At 37.3% G+C, this 22,397-nt stretch overlaps 1 protein-coding gene across 1 annotated transcript in view; it reads left to right on the top strand.

The window, feature by feature from the left end:
• Positions 1-7,931: 7,931 nt before the first annotated feature.
• Positions 7,932-22,397, top strand: part of sorcs3b (sortilin related VPS10 domain containing receptor 3b) — a 44,328-nt gene continuing 29,862 nt past the window's right edge. Inside the window, exon 1 of the mRNA XM_072390857.1 lies at positions 7,932-8,740. Coding sequence (XP_072246958.1) covers positions 8,072-8,740 — 669 coding nt within the window. The 5' untranslated portion in view covers positions 7,932-8,071. The remainder of the gene's footprint in view (positions 8,741-22,397) is intronic.

The raw sequence follows: 22,397 nt of genomic DNA, 5'->3' as shown, positions 1-22,397 counted from the left end.
TTTCAAATAACACGTATAATTACTGCTGACTGGAATGGTGGACAGAAAATGTAACAACAAGACGAGAACCATATGCCTTGCCTGCATTTGTCAAATTAGAAAACGTGCATCAGCATTCACACATTATTTGATATATGTAATGATGATATGTGGTCGATTGCATGTTGCTGCAACAATTGTATAATTGATTAAGACACAAAAACATGCAATTAGAATAATCTATAAGATATTACAATCAAACATTTACTTAATAACATAACAATAACAGGAGTGGTGCAGCAACCTGGGTTTGAAAAGTTGTGTTTCATATGAGGGGAACGAATTGCACTGAGCCACAGACAATTCGGTTTTCACTTTCATTTGTCCTCTCTTGCATATCTTCACGGTTGTGAATTTTGTATAGTCCTAGCTGATTTTTTCTTTGGGTGTGGATGTGCAATACATCTTCATATACAGTAGGTCAGTGCATGTCACACATAGCGGCTCTGACAGATCGAAACCAAAATCATTTCTCACATCACGCCATGCTGGGCAGTGTAGATTTTTGATTAACAGCTGTAATCGAACTTGAGCCTTTCTTTCTGAGCCATTTCCCCTTGGCTGTCCAAAAAAGAACCACATTGGATTTTGAGCTGTCTCTGACTTCAAAAGCGTCGAGATGTGAAAGAAGTAAGTGAGGAAGTGCAAGTGGAGACATACAGATAGAGTGAGGAAGGGATGGGGTGAGTGAGGGGTGGGAATGTACTTGAAAGGAAGACAGAGACTAGGACAGACAGGGAGACAAAAAGGAATAATGTGTGTGTGCTTGTGTGATGGGAGAAAGGAGGCTGCTGGTGGTAAGCAATTGCCTGCCAATAGATGGGCAAAAAATAAGGGAGCAAAGAATACATAACCTTTGAACAAGCTCAAAAGCACTAATTTAAAAAATCTCAGAAAAGGTTGTGGAGTGTTTTAAGCTGCACTGATGTTGTTTTCAAACTATGAGGAAAGCCTAAAGAAAACCTGCTGAAAATCCAAGTTTGTCCATACAGCTTACGTGTAAAAGTGGGACAAAATCCAAAATGGAAACACTTCTTTCCTCTGGCTTCTATCTCGTCAGCATGAAATATAACAGGCCAGTAAACTGATATTACTTGTTTATGATGCTGGAAATGGGAGGGTAGGAAGAATGCTTTTTTTTTATTTTTCAGTTCTCATTCCAAACACGTACAGGTCCCTTTTAATTTGCCATGTTATATTGCTATAAATCTGCCCCAACATCATACTATCACTAACAGTGGAGAAGAGGGGGATTTGGATTAACTCAAGCTAGTTTTTGTCACCTTACTCATCTAATCTATTTTTATTTTTGCTTGCCATCCATTTATACTGGAGTTAAAATCACAAGGAATACCACATCTTTTACATCTATGCAAGCGTATTTTACTCCCACAGTATGGTTTTAAATCTTTTTCTTTTCTTTTTAAGAGTAAAATTGCTCCAACACACTACACTGCATCTTAACATGCATCTTCTTAGAAGAAGCATCCTTACTTCAGTTTCACATGTTGTAACGCTATTATACTTCACTGGCTTCAATGCTAATGCAAGGCTTCAATATAGATAAGCCAAACTGTGTATACATACAGTAAAAAAACTGCTTCTCTAATTATGTTTCTGTATGACAATAATAATGGGTTCCATTGGTCAGGTGAAATAAGAATGTATTAGCATACGGTTACAAGCACATGCTCACAATTGCTCCAAAGCTTCTAGACAGTTCTTCTAGATATTCATTCATGCAAATAAAATTGGCTTTCTGCATAGAATTGCTGATATTTCCCTTTACAAGGCAGATTAGGTATTTTCAAAGTAGGTCAAGTAATTTTTGATGATAGCAGATGGTGTTTGCTCTCCAGTGGCAATAAACAAACATGTTCGGTAAGAACGCACAGACCAGCTTTATGAATGTGTGATTATATCTGTTGGTGATAATTGCTGTGCACGTTGTGGTGACATATTCAAGCAGAAAAGATTCAAAAACATGCTAGGAGCCATGTTTGCATATATATATTTTCTCTAAAAAGTGCTTTCAAGAAAGAAAGAAATGATTCAACCACTTTCTCTTTCACATTATCCCTATTGCGTGGTTCATTGCTTTTTCCACTGTTAGTTTGGCACAAGTTGGGAAGGTTTTTAGTCTACACATAGCTGACAGACAGCCATATAAACTCCTAGCCAGAAATGTCACTTTTAAGGAAGAATTTCACTCGACTTGAATGTGGAAGAAGTTCTGAAACATGAAAACTTACTTCTGTATACAAACTGTATCGGAGAAATCCTGCATGAATAATTCCTAATTATGATCCCTAATTCATTTAATTATTAATGTATTTATTTAATTATTAATTTATTCATCAATTTATTTATTTGCTATAGATCCCAATGATGACAGCAACATTAACATTAGATGAGACATTAGAAGGCGAGTAAAATGATCGCCCAGGCTTATTGATGTGTTTTCCTGTGCCATGATTAGCCACACCATCCAGAAATTATTTGTGTAAGGTCATAATACATTTTTGCAAGTATTATTTGGGAAGAAACATAACTGTCTTGATTTTGTTCCCTGGCAAAATAGTGCTATAGTAATGCACGACACATCATAGGAAGGACTTCTGGGTGATGGCAGACGTACTTAACTTCTTCACTGACCAATGGTCACTGATCGCAAACAAGAGGAGAAGTATCCCTCTGTATCACAAGCTTTTTTTTTATTAGTTTGCCATTGTTGTGTCAAATCCCAATTCATTCACAAGAGCACATTCAGGAGGCACTCTGATGCACTCCAAACCTGCAGAGGGCGACCACACAAAGGAAGGTGGTGGAACCCAAACTTTCAGTAAGTGCTCTTAGAGGGACCATTTTCACCTGCGCACCCTCTGAAATGTTTGGATGGAGCTCAGTTAGACCCTCTCTCCTGCCATTGGAATCAAAGCATGAGCACAGCTCCTGATCAATCAGAAGACACAACTGGTAGGACAGAAAAAGTTTGACTGTGGATGATGTGTTGAGGTTTTGCTTTTCCATGACTGTTTAAGTAAATGATTAAGCAAAATGCAGTTTAAGTTAGATCATTTTGGTTACGCTAATTTAACTTATGTACTTTTTTAAAACGTTAAGTATATATATTGTTACTTTAATCAGTAACTGGTTCGGGGTCCTAGGTTAACTTGAATGACTTTGTTTATTTTGATCATCAAGTAACGGTAACATTTATTCTTTATGAAAACTTTCTTTTCCGTTATCTTGAAGGTTATCAACTTATTCCAATAGCTATTCCAAAACCATTTTAGAGAAAATTAAATCAAAGGATTGAGTTGTCCATTGCATCTTTCAGCAGTTGATCAAGCAGTTTTTCAAGTTAAACAAATTATTACTGAAAAAATATTTTTCTGTCACTGCAAATGTTGGTACTGACTTGGTATCCAAAGTACTGGAGTCTGGTTTGATTGTCATATTCTGTAATTTCACTTTTTCTCTAAAAGAAAAGTTGCTATTTAGCTCTAGTATTTGATGAATATAACTGTAGTGGCATATCTTGTGTTTCGCTAAATGTTCCTGAGCACTGAAAACACTTGACTTTGATGCAGCTCAATTCAGTTTTGTTTATTTAGCTCCAAGTCTCACACACACACACGCACACACACACACACACGCACACACACACACACAACATATCAAGGCTCTTATAGTAGTCAAATTCAAGACAATTATGATCCAATTAAGTATAATCCAGCCAATAAAATCAAATTCAGTAAAACCCAAAAGGGAGTTTTTTTTTTTTTTTTTACCTCCGTCATCTTCAGGTCATGGGATAAAATTTACGAGAATATTCAATGCAATCTGTTGGTTTCTTTGGTGAGGCTACTTTTTCTGAATCAGCACTGTGATTTTTGATAAACTGTATTTTAATGAATTTGACTTTATTCAGTTGTAATTGTAATACAGTGAATTTGATTATAATTGGCTGAAATGTGAATTTATCTTTCAAGTGCCTTAAGATGACATTTGTTGTGATTAGGTATTATTATGTAAATAAAGCTGAAATGAACTGAAGATCAGTTTTAACATCACTGTATGCACTTTTGATAGCAGCAGAAGCACCACAAGATTCTTATTTCCTCTGATACCATTGTTTCATTACTCCACAAAAACTGCTCTTGCCACAGCTCCCACAGTTCCAACTTTGAGCAATGCTGCAGCTTGAGCCAACATCTCCATCTGTGTTCCTTCGCCACACTAATATACACCGTAGGGAATGCTGGAGGGAAAAGTCCTCCACCTTGAACAATTACTCTGTCACACCTACATTAAGATACTTTTTCTCTGCACAACAGACCCACAAAGTTCGCCTTTAAGACTAGGTTCCATACACAACCAGTACTATGGGCGTCTACTGTAAGAGGATCTGCATGCAAGCACTCTATAAGTCAGGGTGGTCACAGCTAAATGATCAAGAACGCCAGCGTCCACAGATGACACTCAAGGACACAACTCTGTACGTCTATTGCCACCTTCTAATGATACTAGACAGCTTAGTTTATTTTCTTGCAAACCAGGTAATGAAAATGTGCCCTTATGCTCAATTTTGTTGAGAAACCATTTCAAAAGATTTCTTTAAATTGGCTTAATTGCATGAATACATAGCCATTGATTTAATTCCTGAGAAGAAAGAACGGTTCTTTCATAAATGGTACCATGATTCAGCAGAGGTTTATTTCATCAAATGATCATACTCTTGAATTTGATGTAACTTTGAGCAACATTTTTGCTACTTTGCGTATGCGTTCACTTTTTTCGTTATGGCAGAAAAGTAAAACAATCCTGGATCCAGTTTGTGTTGATTTGTTGCACACACAGTACATGTCAAATTAATAAGAAACACTTTGTACCATATTTGAAAAAAAAAATATATATATATATAGTGATAATATGATTGTTGGCTCACAGCCTGTCTGCTCCTCTGACTTTTGAGCTTCTCACCTGTCTCTCTAACCCCATTGCAGGCAGACACCATGACCAACCTATAACATTCCAAGTTATAATCAGCTGGAAATATCCCTCCAATAACTAGATAAGGTAATGGAAATGGATGAAGGAACGCAAACCCTAACTGATCCATCACATGCCTGCTCACGGAAACACAACAGATGTGTGTGAACTACATCTTTTGGAGGTGGAGTGAATTGTGTTGATATCTTGACAGTCTTGTTCCTGCGTTCATCACAAAGAAAGACCTCAAAGAGATCGTGACTCACAAATAAGAAAAATTATATTTTCACTGACAGGGCCAGTGTATTGCCGTAGCAAACTGTTCTAAACTACTTCTCCCACTGTGATTTTAAAATGCCTTACCTTCATCTTGATGAAGAAGAGGGTACAAAATAAGTGTTTTGCCATCTGCAATAAAAGAAAATCTCACTCTTTTTAATGGCTTGGGTATAGGCGAGTTGGGAGCGCACCTAGCTGTTCATCTCCTGCACGCGAGAGCAAGCTGTCTGGTTGATGGCCATTATGGTTCCTACTACTGCATGTGCGTCTGCTCCACCGGGATCACTGAAGTGTTGGAACTAACAAGCCACGGATGCAGACAGCGGATGCACAAATGGGATTTTGTCCTGAAAGCTTTAGCGTTTGCTCCCTGTCTTCTGTGGGACCAGGAGCGAGGATGGTGTGGTTTGTAGACTGTCAGAGCTATGCACCAACAGAAATGAGATGATTACATCTGATAATCTTGCTAATGATCTACACTGGGGAGGAGAGCACATAAAGTTGAATGAGCTACAATGATATGCACAGTTTTCAGTCTTGTCCTTTCATCTCCCTTTTTCTCTCATTCCCTTTCACCTTAGCTTAGAGTTATGCAGAGATCTGAGATGTTCTCCACCCAGGAAGATATGCAATATTCCTTGTCATAGTTTAAGCATACAGAGGATGTGGGACATACTTGCGTGCGCACACACACACACACACATTAAAGCTCTGTCCCCGGATACTTCTTCATGTAAACATAAATGTTCAACACTTCTTTTCTTTCTTTCTCTGTTTCTGTCTCTCTCACACGCACACTAAGAAGTAAATACTGAAGCTGCACAGTGCTCCCACCCCAAGGTTGGTACAGATTAAAAGATGTGTCATTGATGGAAGAGGCTCCTCCTTCCTCCCCTGACTGTCACACCGCGTTTGGGAGCAACCCACTTCATTTTAGCAGCATAATGGGTAAACAGAGTGTGATCAGTCCAATTACCCCTTCATTGCAGAGGCGTTCTGGCGGGAATGAGAGTTAGCTGTCTGGCACGCGGCAGAGTTGCAACAGTAGCACCTGCTGCCCAGAGCCCTCACTTGTATGAATCTCAATTTGTTTGTACAGCCGTGGCGGAAAATGGTGACCAAGAAGTGAGGCCTCTGAGGAGGAGGACACCGCTGGCTGGGCCTCTGATTGCTGTTTTCACTGCACTGTCAGTGAATGGCTGTAAGATCTAAAAGTGCCTTTTTTTTTTTACAGCAATGGACTCGTGTCAATGTCAGTCCTGCCAGTGGACTGTTTTTTGCTTGTTTCTGCTTTGCAGCTGTCAAAGGCTGTGAATTTTCCTATCCACCCACTAACATACACTGTTTATGTCTGATTTTGATGCTGAGAGTTGAACCAAAAGACGGTGACAAGCTGCAGTCCTAGATATGAGTTCAGAAAGTGTCGAACAGTTTTTACTTCTTCTTGAAATCGTTAGCTTTAGTATTTAAAGAGTAACGGTAAAAAAAATAAACCTAAACAGTTTTTGTGGATATCATTGAGAATCTTCAGGTTCCGGGTGGAGGTTGGAACATTTTTTTTAAACAAAATGTAACACAATAACGTATCAAAACAGTTCTTTGTTCTGCTTTTGTGATGTTCTTGTCCTTGTGGAAGGAATCCTCTCCTTATGGTTCTCCCTTGGGCATCTATCTGGCAGCTGATATAAACATACCAAATGTATGTTTTAGCTCATAATTACCAGACATAGTTTTAGAAGTAATATAAAATAAGTTTCTTTTTTTTTCCTGAGTGAAAGCTCTGTCAGCAGGAAGTATGAATTGCCTTTCAGAATTCATTTGGCTCCACTAATTGAAACTAATACCTTTCAAATAGCATATTGATTTGGAGGGTACTCCATTTTTCAAATGTGCACTGTGAAAATGAATGAATGATGCAAAATGTATGGATGTGTCTAGATTAAAAGAGAGTTGTTGGAGGCTGAGGAACTCATTGGCAACAAATCTTGAAGATGATGCCAGACACACATATCATAGTATTACTTAAAGGTTGCTTTTGTTTTCTGGGCTGCTGCACAGATGGCCTGAGGTGCATTGTATTAGTGGCTTAAAATAACAAACTATAGGTCAGCAGAAGTATAGAAAATCCTCCACATCTGCAGCACTGCGGCTTAGATATGTACGGGTAAATCTGGATCTCTAGCAGGTGTCCAAGTGTATTTCTTGCAAATTAACCCTGCTCTCACACATGCGCACACTTGTGTACGTTTGACAGATGAATGCATTATGATTGATGCCCGCAAATTATGTTTTTCCCTATCGCTTCAGAGGCAAAATTTTACAGAGTGAATACTGTTATGCAAGGCAGAAACGACTTTCGCCGTAAACGACTGTGAATCCATCAAGCTCAGTTCTGCATAACTTTTTTACAGGTTCACATAAACAACCATAGATGTTATTGAATAAAAACCCCTCCGTTACAAACAAAAATAAGATCGTGGAATAATTCCAAAATGACTCCAGCGTTTTAACCCCCCCTCTTTCAGACATCCTCAGGGGCTGTGTCTAACCGTTCCTGCAGTTACTCTCCGTCGGCGCGCTGCCTGATGCGCAGCGCCTCCCCAACTGGTCCCACACTTTGACAAATTCCTGGACGTGAGCGGTTCTACTGTATGGTTTCTTGCTCGTAAAGATGATCCTCTGAATATTTCAAAAGTTTAACAGCTCTACCATACAACATTTTCTCTCCACTGGTGGACTGGCAGATTGGTAGAGCACAATGGTACTTAGGTCATTTTGGAGTTTTTTCGTTTTGGCTTGCGTGTTGCTCTTCCCTATTTTTGCCAAGTTTGGGGCTGAAGCGGAGATAAGTTCCACTAAATCAGTTGAAAGATTTTGTCGTCTGGAGGGCACCCCACCGGAGGCACATGTAATCAGACAATTGATGGGGATCAAAGTCGAATCAAAATTCGACGGAACCTCTGAAGTTTTAAGCAGATTCGAAAATGAAGCCGTCGCAGCTTTTAAACCGAGTAATGAGCAGCAAGTAAAGAAACGAACACAGGGTGGAAACGAGATACCCACCACAGCCGACTATCACAGTGGTCTTAAGATATCTGATGAAAAGTATGGTAACATATCTGAGGAGCGAAGTGCAGCGAATATAATGTCTGAGCGCACATTTTCTGTCGGGAGAAAAAAGGTGAAAAGGAGTCTGGGGCTATCATACAATGGAAACGTGGATAGGAGTGCAAGCGGAGAAACACAATTAAGAGAGACTGTGCGAGGTGTTTCCAACTCCAGAGCTGAGTATCGGCGCAATGGGGAGGAACCCAAAGGGTCAAACCCGAGGCAAAGTGAGCCTCACCTGGACACTTCTACTTTTGCTTTGTCGGGAGACTCTGCACACAACCAGGCGATGGTACATTGGTCCGGACACAACAGCAGTGTGAGTTTTCAATAAAAAAACAAAACACTTTGTCATATCCTTAAGTAGTAAAATAACACGAAACTCTTTCTTAATCATTTTGCACATTTTTTGTTACTCGAAATGGAGGTATTTCATGTGTTTCTACGACATTACCACATTCTTAACGCACGGACGGTACAACGCGCAGGAGGGGAATTCGTTCCATTAAAAAAAAAAAATTATATGGTATTGCAGTGAGCAGCACATCCATGATCACGTTTTCTGTTATAATCAAGAACGGACTTAGGGATGGTTGTATGTGCATTACGCGTCTTACGTGGTCACTTGGTGGATATAACTGTGCATTTACAGAGAGTCGGGTAATTTATGCCGTGTCTGTCACATAAACTTTAGATTAACAGTTAACCTCGCTGACACTGAGCTGTGGGAGGGTGCAGGCATTTTGGCAGCAATCACAACACATTAATTATTTATAAAATAATCAAGTAGGTAATGCCTCCCAGGAAGGTGTAGTAGCTACAGTTAGAAGAACTTTTACAATCTGGTCCCTAAAGTGGAGCTGATGAGACTTTCTGACCTTTTGGCAATTTAAACGCACCTTTGTTATTGACGTTTGCTGTAGTTGATAGTTGTTTGGCAAATGCACTTGCTGTATGTTTGATGCTAAAAAAGATTCCAAGCTTTGCACTTTGAGCAGCTCTGTGGAAAAGGCACAACTTAAATGACAACACATTGCCTTATTCATCCACTATAAACTCCCCACCCCTCAACAGACATGTATACCCTCATCACAGCTGCATACACATATTGTTGCACACCATTTTACCATCGCACAGATTAAACCAATGAGATTGTATCTCTCACTTTATATACAGCATGCAAACATTGCAAGCACCAGTTTTTTTATCAGGCACAAAGATCTTCAAACTACAAACAGCCCCGTACATAGAAAATGAGCTGCTTTGCATATTTTACTTCAGGTAATGTAGATCACCTTAGTTTACTGGGGAAAAGAGTGTGTGTGTTGAATTGGGATTTTATGTGGCCCAATGAAACAGCAAATATTCATATATTTCAACTAATTGCTTTTCTTATCTGGTACATTTTCTGTTTTGTGGTGCACATGTCAAAGAGATGTCAAAAGACTGGGTTATGTTGATGCAACACTGAAAATAGGCCAGATATGCACATCATAGAATCTGCTTTGTGGAATTTATGGTGAATTCTATGATTGGTTTAAGATACTTTAACCATCTATGGCCTTTTGTAATGCAGAACACTGTTCACTGGATCATCTCTGATGGTCTTGTCACTGCAACCAGTCAACATTTAAGATTTATATAGTCTGAACTCCAGTCTGTGGTCCCGAAAGTACAAGTGAAACTGCAGAGCTCAAATTGATGGGATTTTACGACTAGATGTTAGAGCGGAGACTATATTAGATGTAAATGACTGATAATAAATTCAATCTTTAAAGGGACATTTGAAGGAAAATTACTTCATTCCTGTGATCTAGGGTAGGTCTATCAAATTTTCACTTGAAGACATTGCCTGTGATTTTGCCAAGATGTCAAATCCCTCCGGGAGTAAAATGAGAAAGATGTCAAAGGTGATAGTGAAAGCGCCAGCAGGGGATCCTCTGAGTTCAGATTTGATAAAGAATTTCATTGTATAAAACCTCAAATCTATCCACGTCAGTCTTCCAACTATCATTCGATTTCTGGGATTGTCTTAGAGATCAAAGCCTGGAGCTCCCTGGTCTCTGACTTTAAAAGAGATAACATTGATCTGGCTCGACCATGGGAATAAAACATACACACCACAAATTCCCTTTTAAATTCATGCTTCTTAACTACATGTCGTATTGATTCACTGTGCATGTCTCTCACTGCTTAAATCTGTCCTGAATGTGAATGGGGATGGTGATATTCATGATTAATTCAATTCATGATTTGTAATTATGTATACATTATACATAGTAAAAAAAAAAAAAGCAGAAAATAAACTATTTAAGAATATCGATGACTGTGCATGGTTGTATATGGCAAATTGCTGTTTTATTATTTTGCCTCATGTGAGTGCTTGAGCTGTGATATGACTTTGTTGGTAATCATGGCAGAATACCCTACTCTCAGGGGATGCATAGCCCTCCCCCTTAGAGGCAGAAGTCTTAGTGAGCAAGCCAGCTGGTGATCAGGGAGTTATTGGCAGCCAAATGATTTTAGACTCCTTTAGCAAGGCTCCTCGCTGAAAACTGACCATACCAGGACACTGTGTCGAAACCAAGGACTGTAATGAACATCTTTATTGACTTCACATCCCTTGAGATTCTTCTTCATTATGTCTTTGTAAATAATGTTCTCATAACATGGGATGAAGACCCTGATCTAATCATCTTTATTGGCCTGTTATTAGCTTTCTTTGGCTATTTAGTAAATCTTTATTTTTTTGTTACTTTCTTATGAGGTGGCAAGAGTCATGCCAGTCTGTCATCTATGTAACATTGTCGTTTTGCTGCGACTGACTGGGAATCAGACAGGCCTCCTGGGTGGCGTTGTCAGCAGGCTTAATGAGACTGGGGCCATTATTGTTGCACATAATCTCAAAGGTATAAATAGACAATACGAAAAAGAGGAAATGACACGGCCCTGGGGGACACCTGTGTTTAAAACTGGTTCATTAGATAGACAACCATTCCATTTAACATGCCAGAGCTAGTGCACAGAAACTCCTTGATCCATAAAATCAAATGGAATGGGTTCCCTATTCACAGAGATGTTTCACCAGAATTTAGTTCTGTTACGGGGTAATGAAAAGTATATTACAAAGCTGCCACTGTTAAGGTATTCAGATAGGACAAAAGGAAAAGTGTCAACATTCTTTTAATATTCTGATTAAATCTCAAATTTGCCTTTCATATTCTATGGCAAAAGTGCATTTTATTGAGGTTTTGCTGCCTAAAATCAAGATTAAAATGTTTCAAAGGAAAAAAAGTTTTTTAAAAAAGCCATTGTTTTTGATAGGTGACATTCTACTGCCTCCTATTCACAAATGTTTTTACCATCTTCATACCCTAGCTAAGTCGTTTTTCATTCATACTCTTCTTGATGAAAATCAAAAAAGGTTTATATTGTTTCACTGGAGTACAAATGATCCCTCCCTATGGAATGCTTTGTATTATGATATCATACAGCCCTTACATTTCTACAATTCTTTTAAATTATCTTTTTAACCTGTAACCAGTTTGATTTGAAACTTATTTTTTACTAAATAGTCATATTAAAGCTTAAGCCATTGAAGTAGAACAAATTTTTTTTTCCTTTTTATTTTTTTTTCTATCAGCCATTCTCACACCTCTACGCCTCTTCATAAGTCCCACCCCTTTTAAGCCTTTAGACATGCACTGTCCACTGAAGTGACTGTAAGATGCTGATATAAACTACAGCTATAATGTTGTTAGCACAGCAAAGGTGGATGTGCCTTTTGTAGCAGTTATGTCCATTTTGTAGCAATGGCTGGAACAGCTGTGACTGTTATTATCATGCAAAGCTGTTATGTGTTAACTTGGGCCGCACAGGGTCCTCTGGTTCCATGAAAGTTGTTTACGCATCTACTGTATACATATAACTACTAAAGGCAAGCAAATGACCCAAAGTCACACTTATTTCTCTCTTAAAATAAAAGATCTACAAGTAATGCCACAGTTACTTATAATAGGTTTTGTTATGGCTGTGCTATTATGCTCATTTAATTGTGCTTCTGACTCAGTTTTAAATACATTGACCATTTTAAGGCTCTTCATTGGAAAAAAAGAAGTGTGACACTGTGACAGATGTAATAAAGAGACCGAAGACAACTCTATTGAGGAACGTGAAAATTCAAGTTTAGAGTAAGATGCAATAATGGAATAAATATCAAATTGGAACTGCTACAGAGGGCTCAGAAAAACAGGATGCTACTGCTGCTGAAGTGATTTTGTTGCTATTGGTAAGTAATAACTGATTAGCTTTTTTGCTTAGAGCTGCTTCCTGTTTGTTTTGCTTGGCTCTGTCAGAAAAGTTGCTTTCATATGGGATTAAAATCCTGAAAGGAATACAATCGTTTCTCACTGTGCTTTGCGTAGGTTGCAAATCAGAGGGGATTGAATCTGTGGTTGATTCCTAAAATTAAAGCTGTTGAAGCATGTTCATATACTCCATACATTTACATTAGTGTACTGTATTATGATTAACTGGAAATACAAAAAATTACAAAAGGATGTTGTAATTTCCAACTTAATCATTATTGTCTCTGCCTCATAGATGAAGCCTTGGTTAGGCACCTTGGTCCCATTTCAGACTCGTTCGCAAAAATTTGTTCCATCTCTCCATTTTCTACACCTGCTTAATTCCATTCAGAATCACAGGTTTGCCAAAGCCTATCCCAGCTCCCATTGGGCGAAAGGTGGGGTACACCCTGGATGGGTCACCGGTCCATCATAGCACAAAGACGAGTGAGACATACAACTGTGTACACTCACAATCATTCCAAGGGTCAATTTAGAGACGCTAGTTAACCTAGAAATAATTTCTTTGCCAGAGTACCCAGAGAGAGCTCATACATGCACGGAGAGACCATAGAAACTCCAAACAGAAAGGCCACAGCCGGGATTTAAACAAAGAAACCTCTTGATGTGGGACAATTCTAACCACCAGACCACCGTGCAAACATCAAATCTGTAGTCTTATTCTTGTTAGGTCCTGTAACATTAGCCTACTTTGTCTCTTGACTTCTTAGGTGGCTTTTTTGCTGCCTCTAGAGCATTTCAAGAAATGAATGAGTATTGCTGTGTGTGTACAGATGTTCAGGGATCAGATGAGTGTCTTTTTATGACAATTATGCTACATACCTTAACTGTAAGAGGAGCCAAAGAGCGAAAAACTGCCAAATTGTTTTGTAATGCTTTAATGCTTTTATCTTCTATGTAAAGCACTTTGAATTGCCTAGTTATTGAATTGTGATATACAAATACATTTGTCTTGCCTTTCCTAGTAATAATATCTACCAGTGTGTTTTTCAAACAAGTAAGTACACAATTGTAGACCTGTCTGTCCACCCTTAGAAACTGTCAGGGAGGTTTTGAAGTTGTCAAATCTGACTGTAATGTTGGATTTTTTTCAAAATCAGATTCCATAATCAAACAAATCAATTAAACTAAATCTATGTAGCATTTTTCAAACGAATCACATCTTTCATTTTAAAAGTTTATTGAATCAATAAGATGAAAATATTTTGGGGGGGCAAAAAAGACATTCCTATGAGCTCTACCAGGATCTATTTGAATCTAAAACCATGGTCTTCTCCTAAAAAGTGCTTTTGATACCTAAACCTAAGTAAGACATTTTGCTGGTTTAACCTAACTAAACTGTAACTGAAATGCAGTGTAAAGCAAAAGTGAAACTGCAGTCAATAATAACACAGACAGACCTAACCCTAATCTCCTGGATGAAAGCCCTCTTTTCTTATGGTTTCTAGAAAAAGTCTTTTACCTGGTTTAACTTTTATGGGCCCTTTTCATACAATTGTAACACAAAAAGCAAAACAGAAAAAAAGCAAAAAGCACATTCCCCCATACCCGAGTAAATTTTACACATTTTTTTGTGATGTTGGTTTGAATGATTAGCACTTGGTATCATGACATTGTAATTTCGATATTGAGACATACTAAAACAACTGTCAATGACGGTGATCTACTCATTGTCACTTGATTATTCATGAGTTTATATCATTCTTAGCCTATAATGGCAAAGAGACTAGTTTTACACAGCTATGTTAATGAGAAACAGCTCTTTACATAAAATTGAGATAAAATAAATTAATCATTTAGTTGACACGTCATACACGCTAAGCTGTTCCCATAACCACTGGCAAGTTGCAGTCAGCTAACACTGTAGTTACAGATGGGGTTCATCCATTTGCAGCTAGAAATGGAGGTTCAAAGCTGCTATAGGAAAAAGAAACCTACACATACACACTTGTATATATTTGTCAAAAAAGGCTAAATTTCCCATGGTTATTTTATTGGTTATTTCAATTTTTCTTCAGTATTATTCTATGCTACACTAGATGCAAGCGTCTTCCTTTCTGTAGTAATAATTCAGTGAAATCCCAGTTCTTACTCTTCAAATGACATGCATGTGTGCCCTTTTTTCATGAATCATTTGTGCTTGGGGACCATAATGCATCACGTCAACATATCCTCTCAGCACTTCCTCGGCACTTAGAATTTAGTTTTGCCTCACAAAGTGCATTTTAAGCAGCAACTACAGACTTGCCATCAGTTTTATATTCAAGCACACTGACATTGCTTGATTTTGGTCTGCCTCTCCATCAGTCTCTTTTTAATACACTCACACATGCACACACTTTTATCTTTCACATTTAATCAAATAGACAAAGCGGGTACAGAATCAAATTTGACAGTTTTGCATGTGATTAATTAGTTTAATAACTCTCACAGTGAGGTAGACGCATAGTAAAGCTGTGATTAGTTTATGGAAACAAATTTATGCATCTTCTGATTGGGAAAATCATAAAATTCAAATTAAGAGACAACTTTATTAATTATCATAGAAGCACTGTACCACCTCCAGAAAGAAGATTTTGAAGCTAAAGGTCATGGTTGAATTAGATTTCCTTTCCTAATATCGGTCAAACAAGTGAGCTCAGTTTGGTAACAACGTGTTTTTAGAATCACTGGTCCTTGAAGCAGTCTCTTGCCTAAAGCAACACAGCAGCTACTATCATGTTTAAAGATGACTGGGATTGCTCAGGTGGCAGTCAGCTTAAATAATGGTTTGACTTGGCAGTTTACAGTGACGAGAATGTATTAGTTCAGGGGGAAAATTACTTTTCCTATCTAGCGAGTTACAAATACTCAAAGACGCAAAGCACGCACTGTGCAATCAATGGAGATGATGGAAAACCTTCAAACACGAAATGGCGCATTTACAAAACGGAAAACTCACTCAACGCGTGTCCTGGAACAAATACTTAAGAATGAGTGTTTGCTTTTGCTTTGAAAAATAATTGAGCTTTTATCATAATCAAAGGCCATTTGAATAAGCAGTTGATACTTTGGTGATACTTTGAAGAACCTACATATAATTTAGTAAATGATTGTATTGGCACACATGCAAAGTGTCCTCATTCTGAATGTTATAAAGCTATAAATCAAATACATAAGATAAGATTATATTCTTGGCTTATTATGGTAGCACTTTCACACATCCTCTTCAGGTGACACAAATGGTGTATAATTCCTGATTTCACGCTGTAATTTTCCACTTAACATACTCTAGTATATGGGCATAGTTTATTTTTTTCTAACCATGAGGGAATGCATTAAGTACCGGTCCTTAAACAGGAAAGTTTGACTTTCAAACACTTGATTATTTGCTTTGTGGTGAGTTTGTAGGTGCCACTTTGTGCCCTTCCTGCATCAATTTATTGTGAAAATGTGAAAATTCAGGCATCTGGCTTTAATTAAACATATTATGGAATATATTGCAGTAAAGCCATCTAATGTGTTCTGTATTGTTTTCAGATATTTATTCTCCTGCAGATGAACTTTTCTCATGTAATATTAACCCTGCTGAATCAACATATATAATTTGCTCTTCTTTCCTCTTTTTGTGTCTTTAGTTTGAGGTAGTATCCTCATTAAATTTTGCACTTTTTCCAGGGCAATTTAAGAAGTCGGGAAGACATTGAGTGCATTGTGGGCTTCAATATCTTACCACTCAACCTTCTGAGCTACAACTGCCCCAAGTCATTCATAAATTAATTAGTTCTTTATGATTAACGTCTTGACTTTAATAGCTTGTGTGATTGTCAGCAGAAATTTAGCTAATCTTTAAACTCTGGACATTAAATCATTTTCCCATTTGTGTTTGAGATTGTTTTTAGGAATTATGTGTTTGTTTATGTCAGGCAAAAATACAACATATTTAGGTCATTATGATCAAAGGCATCATTTCCATCTAAGATTAGTTAGAAGGAAAAAAACAGATTAAAAGAATTTAAGTGAAAATCAAAAAGTATCAGACCTCCTCCCTTCTGGGTGGGATGGTGTAAGATTGGATGAGCTGGAGGATCCATGGTCAGCCACTGCTGTGTAATCACAGCTGTGTGTGTGTGTGTGGTGGGGATAATTAATTATGTTTTCCACAAACGATTCAGTGGTCGTATGAGCTCATAATTCATATACTTTGGGAAGAAATAAAGATCCAGTGGCCCTGTTGGAGGTATTATTGCTTCTATGAATAATCTTTAGTGGGTTTTTTAAACATTTTATTTATTTATTATTTTTTGTAACGTGTTCTGCTACCTTCATTTTTTGTTTGTTTGTATTTATTTTTGAAAAGATCTTGTGCAATATGAAGGGTTTTTTATCATTATATTTCTTTTTTTTTTCTTTGATGTGTGTGGCAGTCGGTAACTCCATTATTATCGTAATATTTATTTTTTCTTTTGCCTCCCATCCCCCACACCAGTTTGTTTCTGATGTAGAAATGTTCTGCACAGGGTCAGTCTCCCATTGTAGCTATTTGTAAAGATAACCCAGTCACTGAAATGAATATGTGAAAAGTGGTATCCACATTTTGATTGGTGTCAAAAGTAATAGTAAACAAAGAAATTACTTTGACTGCTACATAGCTACACATCACAGTAAAAATCTGTCCCTAATAGTCTCAAGGTGTTCACAATAACCTCTTGTTACACTATTAATACACTTCTCCTAAACAAACAATTAGATAAATAAATATGAATTAAGAAAATTATAAGACCATTACATTAAAGGTCATCTCTAACACAAACAGATGTAGGCTTTTTTTAAGGCTCCTGTCATGAATTTTATTCAATTGTTTCTTCACATTGTCATTAACTGAAATTTGTTGGTGATTTAAATAAAGACCGCAGAAAAGATGGATTTGATGGCTTCTAGGAGATTCTCATGTTTTTGTCAGGGAACCAACACACATGACACAAATGGTCGCCAAAATTATAAGTTAGCACTTGTGGGGAAAACCACTGTCAACTTACCCCTTTAGTTTAGTACAAGAACATAGCATTTTGGTTCTTATGCTTCTTTCAAAATCTGAATCTGGCATAAAAAATGTGTTTAATATAAATGTAAATTATATGTGAGGTTAAGAACTGGAGAAAGACAGACCAAACAAAGATATGTGGGACACATTTAGCTCATGAGTCTCACAACAGTTTTGACAGTGAAATGGGTCATTTTAGGTGAAAGACTTATCTTCCAAAACCTCACTTTGGACTCACTACTGCCTTTGGCACCAGCACATACCCTCCCTTCCCCAGGCAGAAGCTGAGCCATTAAAAGCCAAAGCTGTGAGGGAACATAGAGACTTGAAAAAATGTTTAAATGGCACGAGATTGCACAAAATTCTCTGAAATGTGAAGATATTTTCTATCATAAAACCTCCTCATTTTATGTGAGATACATTTAAGGATTTTTTTATTTTACCCTGCTAAAATTACAATCTTGGTTGTTGCCCAAGGCTTTATAAAAAAAACCAAAAAAAACAGGATAACACACCAAGATGAGTAAATGTAATCATGCTTCTTTCAGCCTCTGAACTCTACATATGAACATCAAAAGAGACACGGCATGAAAGAAACTGTTAAGGATAAAAATGCTAATGTATCCATCCAGCTTACAATGCATCAAATTAATTATAGATTGCACAGACTAAAACTTTGTCAAATGTGTAGAAAACATTCAAATGACTTCTAAAATTGCCATCAAATTTGTCCCTGAGTGCCATGTTCTTTGTTTTCCACCTTTTAAAGTGCAAACCATAGTTCATTGTGCCATGACAGTCGCAGAGCACAGGAGCAGGAGAAATAAGTGCTCTTTGTGTTTCAGTCGCTAGTCCATTAAACATATTTTCTTAGACTTTTTATCTCTCGCTTTCTTTGAAAAAAATGGAGAAGCAGACCAATCGCAATCTTTTACCCCACTATGAGCAAAAAGCAGTTTATTGTCTATTGCTGTTTGAAGGAGAAGTCTCAACATGCCCATAAAATGTCTCCACAACAGAGCGGTGAAACCCTTTTATACTCAACCCATTTCATTAATTTTCCCCCCATAATGGACTGAATTGATTGGTGAAACCTCTCAAGCTTGAAGCATTTTCCTTATATGACCAAAGCTCAGGAGTTAGGTGGATAAGCAAACATACAGACAGCAGATTAATACACAGGAGATATTTTGTTGGGGTTTACTTGATGAAAGCAGCATCCCTTGGAGTTTGTTTTCACCCACAAAAGTACAAACAATCAATTTGGTCCACAGATGAGATGAAGACTGACTAAGACCTGCCTTCAACTAGGTCATTTCTCTTAAAATATATTTGTCTCTGCTAAGTGCTGTGCTGTGCTTTGAAGACATGCTCACAGTGCCACAATCAAGATCTCTAGCTTTCCCTCCCTCCAACCACTTGCACTGTATCTTGATTTTGCCCCTGCTGCTGTCAATTCATAAAGAAATGTATGCAAATTTGCAACCAATGCCATATTTCCTTTCTCTGCAGGTGCTTGCATCAGAAAATTCTAATGGATGCTTGAATATGCTAATCTTAAAAAAATGAATAATATTCTATGAGTTCCGTACTTGATACACTTAAGAATTGAGCTCATTTTGATATAGATATCTCTACATATTTATACAGCTTTAAATCCCATATGGCTCAACAAAACATACAATGTAATACTTTTTATCTGCTTGAATGGGAATCCTTTTGTTCGATGGCTAAAAACATGAAAAATAAAGGTGATGGTTGCTCAGTGTGAGTCGTAGATCTACAGCAATTAAGGGACTTCAAGAATCCTCAGTGTTTTATTATTTAACGGAGTAGGTAAAAAGAGAAACAAATGAACCAGGTTTTGTTTTTTGTGATCATGCTAGTTAAATTCAGTGTAGAAAAGAGGTGAACAAAGGTGTCCAGCTTGCTCCTTTCATATTATTATTGTTATCTTTTGGTGTCTCATAATGGCCAAGGTACATTAGGGGGTCTCTAAGGACCGACATTATTGGGTAGACTTGGTTCTTCACTCTGTGTTCTTTGTTTTTAAGCCCACTTCCTCCTTCAAACCAATGCTGCTTCCTACCGAATTAAAATAATGGTGGGGAGTAAATTTTTGGGTAATCTGCACTGTGACAGGTATAAAATTGTGTAAATGATGAAAATGATTATGTAAAAGCTCAACATCACCCGAACTATTCTGATTAAAGACTCCATTTGCGGTCCCATTTCCTTTTTTTTTTTCAGGGGACTTCTTTATGTATTAATTTATTGGGCATTACTTGGTCATTATATTGTATTTATAGAGTTGATAATATCTAACTGGTCTCAGCATCTATTATGTTACAGTAAAGCTCAATTAGTCTTTGATAAAGCTCCACTGATTCTGATTTTTATAAGTCAGTATGTTGGAAGATAGTTGAACATTTATAATGGCACTGTATCTGTAAAGAAATCTTAGGTATTTATATGTGATCTAAGTACTTCCATTTAATGTGTTTTCATACTTTTAATCTACATTTCAGATAGGAATACTATACTCTTTTGTCAATTGTATTTATTTGACACCTCTAGTTATTCATTGAACAAAAATCTTTCACAAAGGATAATGCAACAAAATTTGCAATACAATAAAGCTTGTCATCCTAGCTTTCCTAGATATTGATGATATTGAAATGAGGCATTATAGAGTTGATCAAACCGTTTAATTTCTGGCAGCTCCATGAGTGTATTGTTGCTCATACAAGATTGCTTCATACTTCATAATACTGCTTTTTGCTGTCAATATGTATACGTATGCAAGATTATTCATGCAGGAGTATTTACTTTTGTTCCAGTTATTTTTCAAAATATTATTATTATCATTTGATATTTTATATCTGTATGTAGAGCCAGAGAGAGCACCTAAGCTTGGACAAGTTTAACCATCAGAAATATATATAACAAAACCGGAGGCTGAATTGTAATACTGGAGCATTAAACAAGACACCAAACTGAATCTAATGCCCAAGGATTGACTGGTAGGCTATTTGTCACATATACAAAACAAAGCAAAGCTACGTTTTACAATGTAAGAGATGTCAAAACAAGAAAGGGGGGGTAAATCAAGACAGAGTCTTAATAATTGGAGTGCAAAGTTGAATTCTCAGGTTTTATCTGAGTGTTTTGCTATTGTCAGTCCCTTGGACTTGAAGGTATACCTGTGTTTTTGAAGCCTGATGCTGTTGGAGACGCGTAGTGAAAGCTGCTACAAGGACTGACCCGCTATCTGCTGTCTTTCTTACATAGTACTGGCTTCTGAAACTCCATGAAATGACCAGGTACATAATTCTCCTGTCTAAAAAGAGCACTGGTCACCTTTGTTGCTACATCTGCATCAGAGAAACCCTGTTAAAGGTCATGTCGGCAGGAAAGCTAGCTCCCTTAAGACAGGAAAACTGTGGAGCGGATTTGGTATCTCAAAGGTTTGAATCTGTGTACCTGCATTTAAAAAAAATAAATACTCACAGTGATGAAAGTCGAAAAAAATAAACTTTCACTTGGAAAAACCTCACTATGACTAATACTGTACAAAGTGTTGATGCAGAAACCAACCCCCACTTTATTTTACATAAAGTGACAAGTTGGTGCAACAAAAGCATTTTTGAAGCACCGTTCAGAACGGTTACTCTTTCTCTGAATTTCTGCATTTACATCACATGAAATACATTAAGTACCTTTTCAAACATGTTTTTTGCAAAAAATGTTATGTATATGCTTTGTGAATAACACAACATACTATATTATATCTACAACAAGCGGATGTAGATCATTTGTAGGTAGTGCAAATACATTCAGTATACACTTAGTGCACAAAACCATTACATTACAAATAAGTATTGAGTCTTATCTGATTATATGAGATAAACAAAACACTGCAATTTTTGCAGTTTAGATTTTGCTATATGTGGTACCTCCTGTGTGAATACCAAGACACCACTGCAGCTCATTTCCATTTGTGAAAATCTCTCTTGGAATCCAGTGCATGTGTGAAGAGTAAAAGTCCATAATGAGTCAGGTCCTGGTTCTCTGGTTATTATTTGATTTTCATAAGTGTTGGCTACTGAGCAACTAGTTTGTGATTAGTGGGTCTTGTAGTCTTTCTTTTTTTTAAGGGCTGTAAGAGCTTAAACTTGCTATAAACCACCATGTAGCTCTGTTATAAAAACATTTGCAATTGCTGGTGAAAGTTGTAACCAAGATACAGTGATCAGCCATAACATTATTACCAATGACAAGTAAAATGGGTAACACTTCTCAGATTGATCCAGTGCAGATTGATGCACTGCATCCTGGGACTCACTGGGACCTCACTTTGACACCTACCTAAACATCGATACAACAACATAGATACAAAAAATCACCACAGCCATGCGGTATGGCAACACCACTCCCCTAACAAGCAGCTTTCCGCAGAGGGCCTTATAGCACAGTTAACTGAGTTTTCTTTGATCATGTACTCCTGTCCCAAGTAAATAAAACAGCAATATTTAAGACTTCAAATCTCCTCCTCAAACACAGTGAAAACAGTTTTCAGAGAAAGA

The sequence above is a fragment of the Leuresthes tenuis genome, unplaced genomic scaffold (assembly GCF_036924035.1).
Source record: "Leuresthes tenuis unplaced genomic scaffold, fLeuTen1.0.hap1 SCAF_8, whole genome shotgun sequence".
NCBI lineage: Eukaryota > Metazoa > Chordata > Actinopteri > Atheriniformes > Atherinopsidae > Leuresthes > Leuresthes tenuis.
Note: the sequence above shows the minus strand (reverse complement) of the source record. Positions and strands in the feature narration are given on the sequence as shown.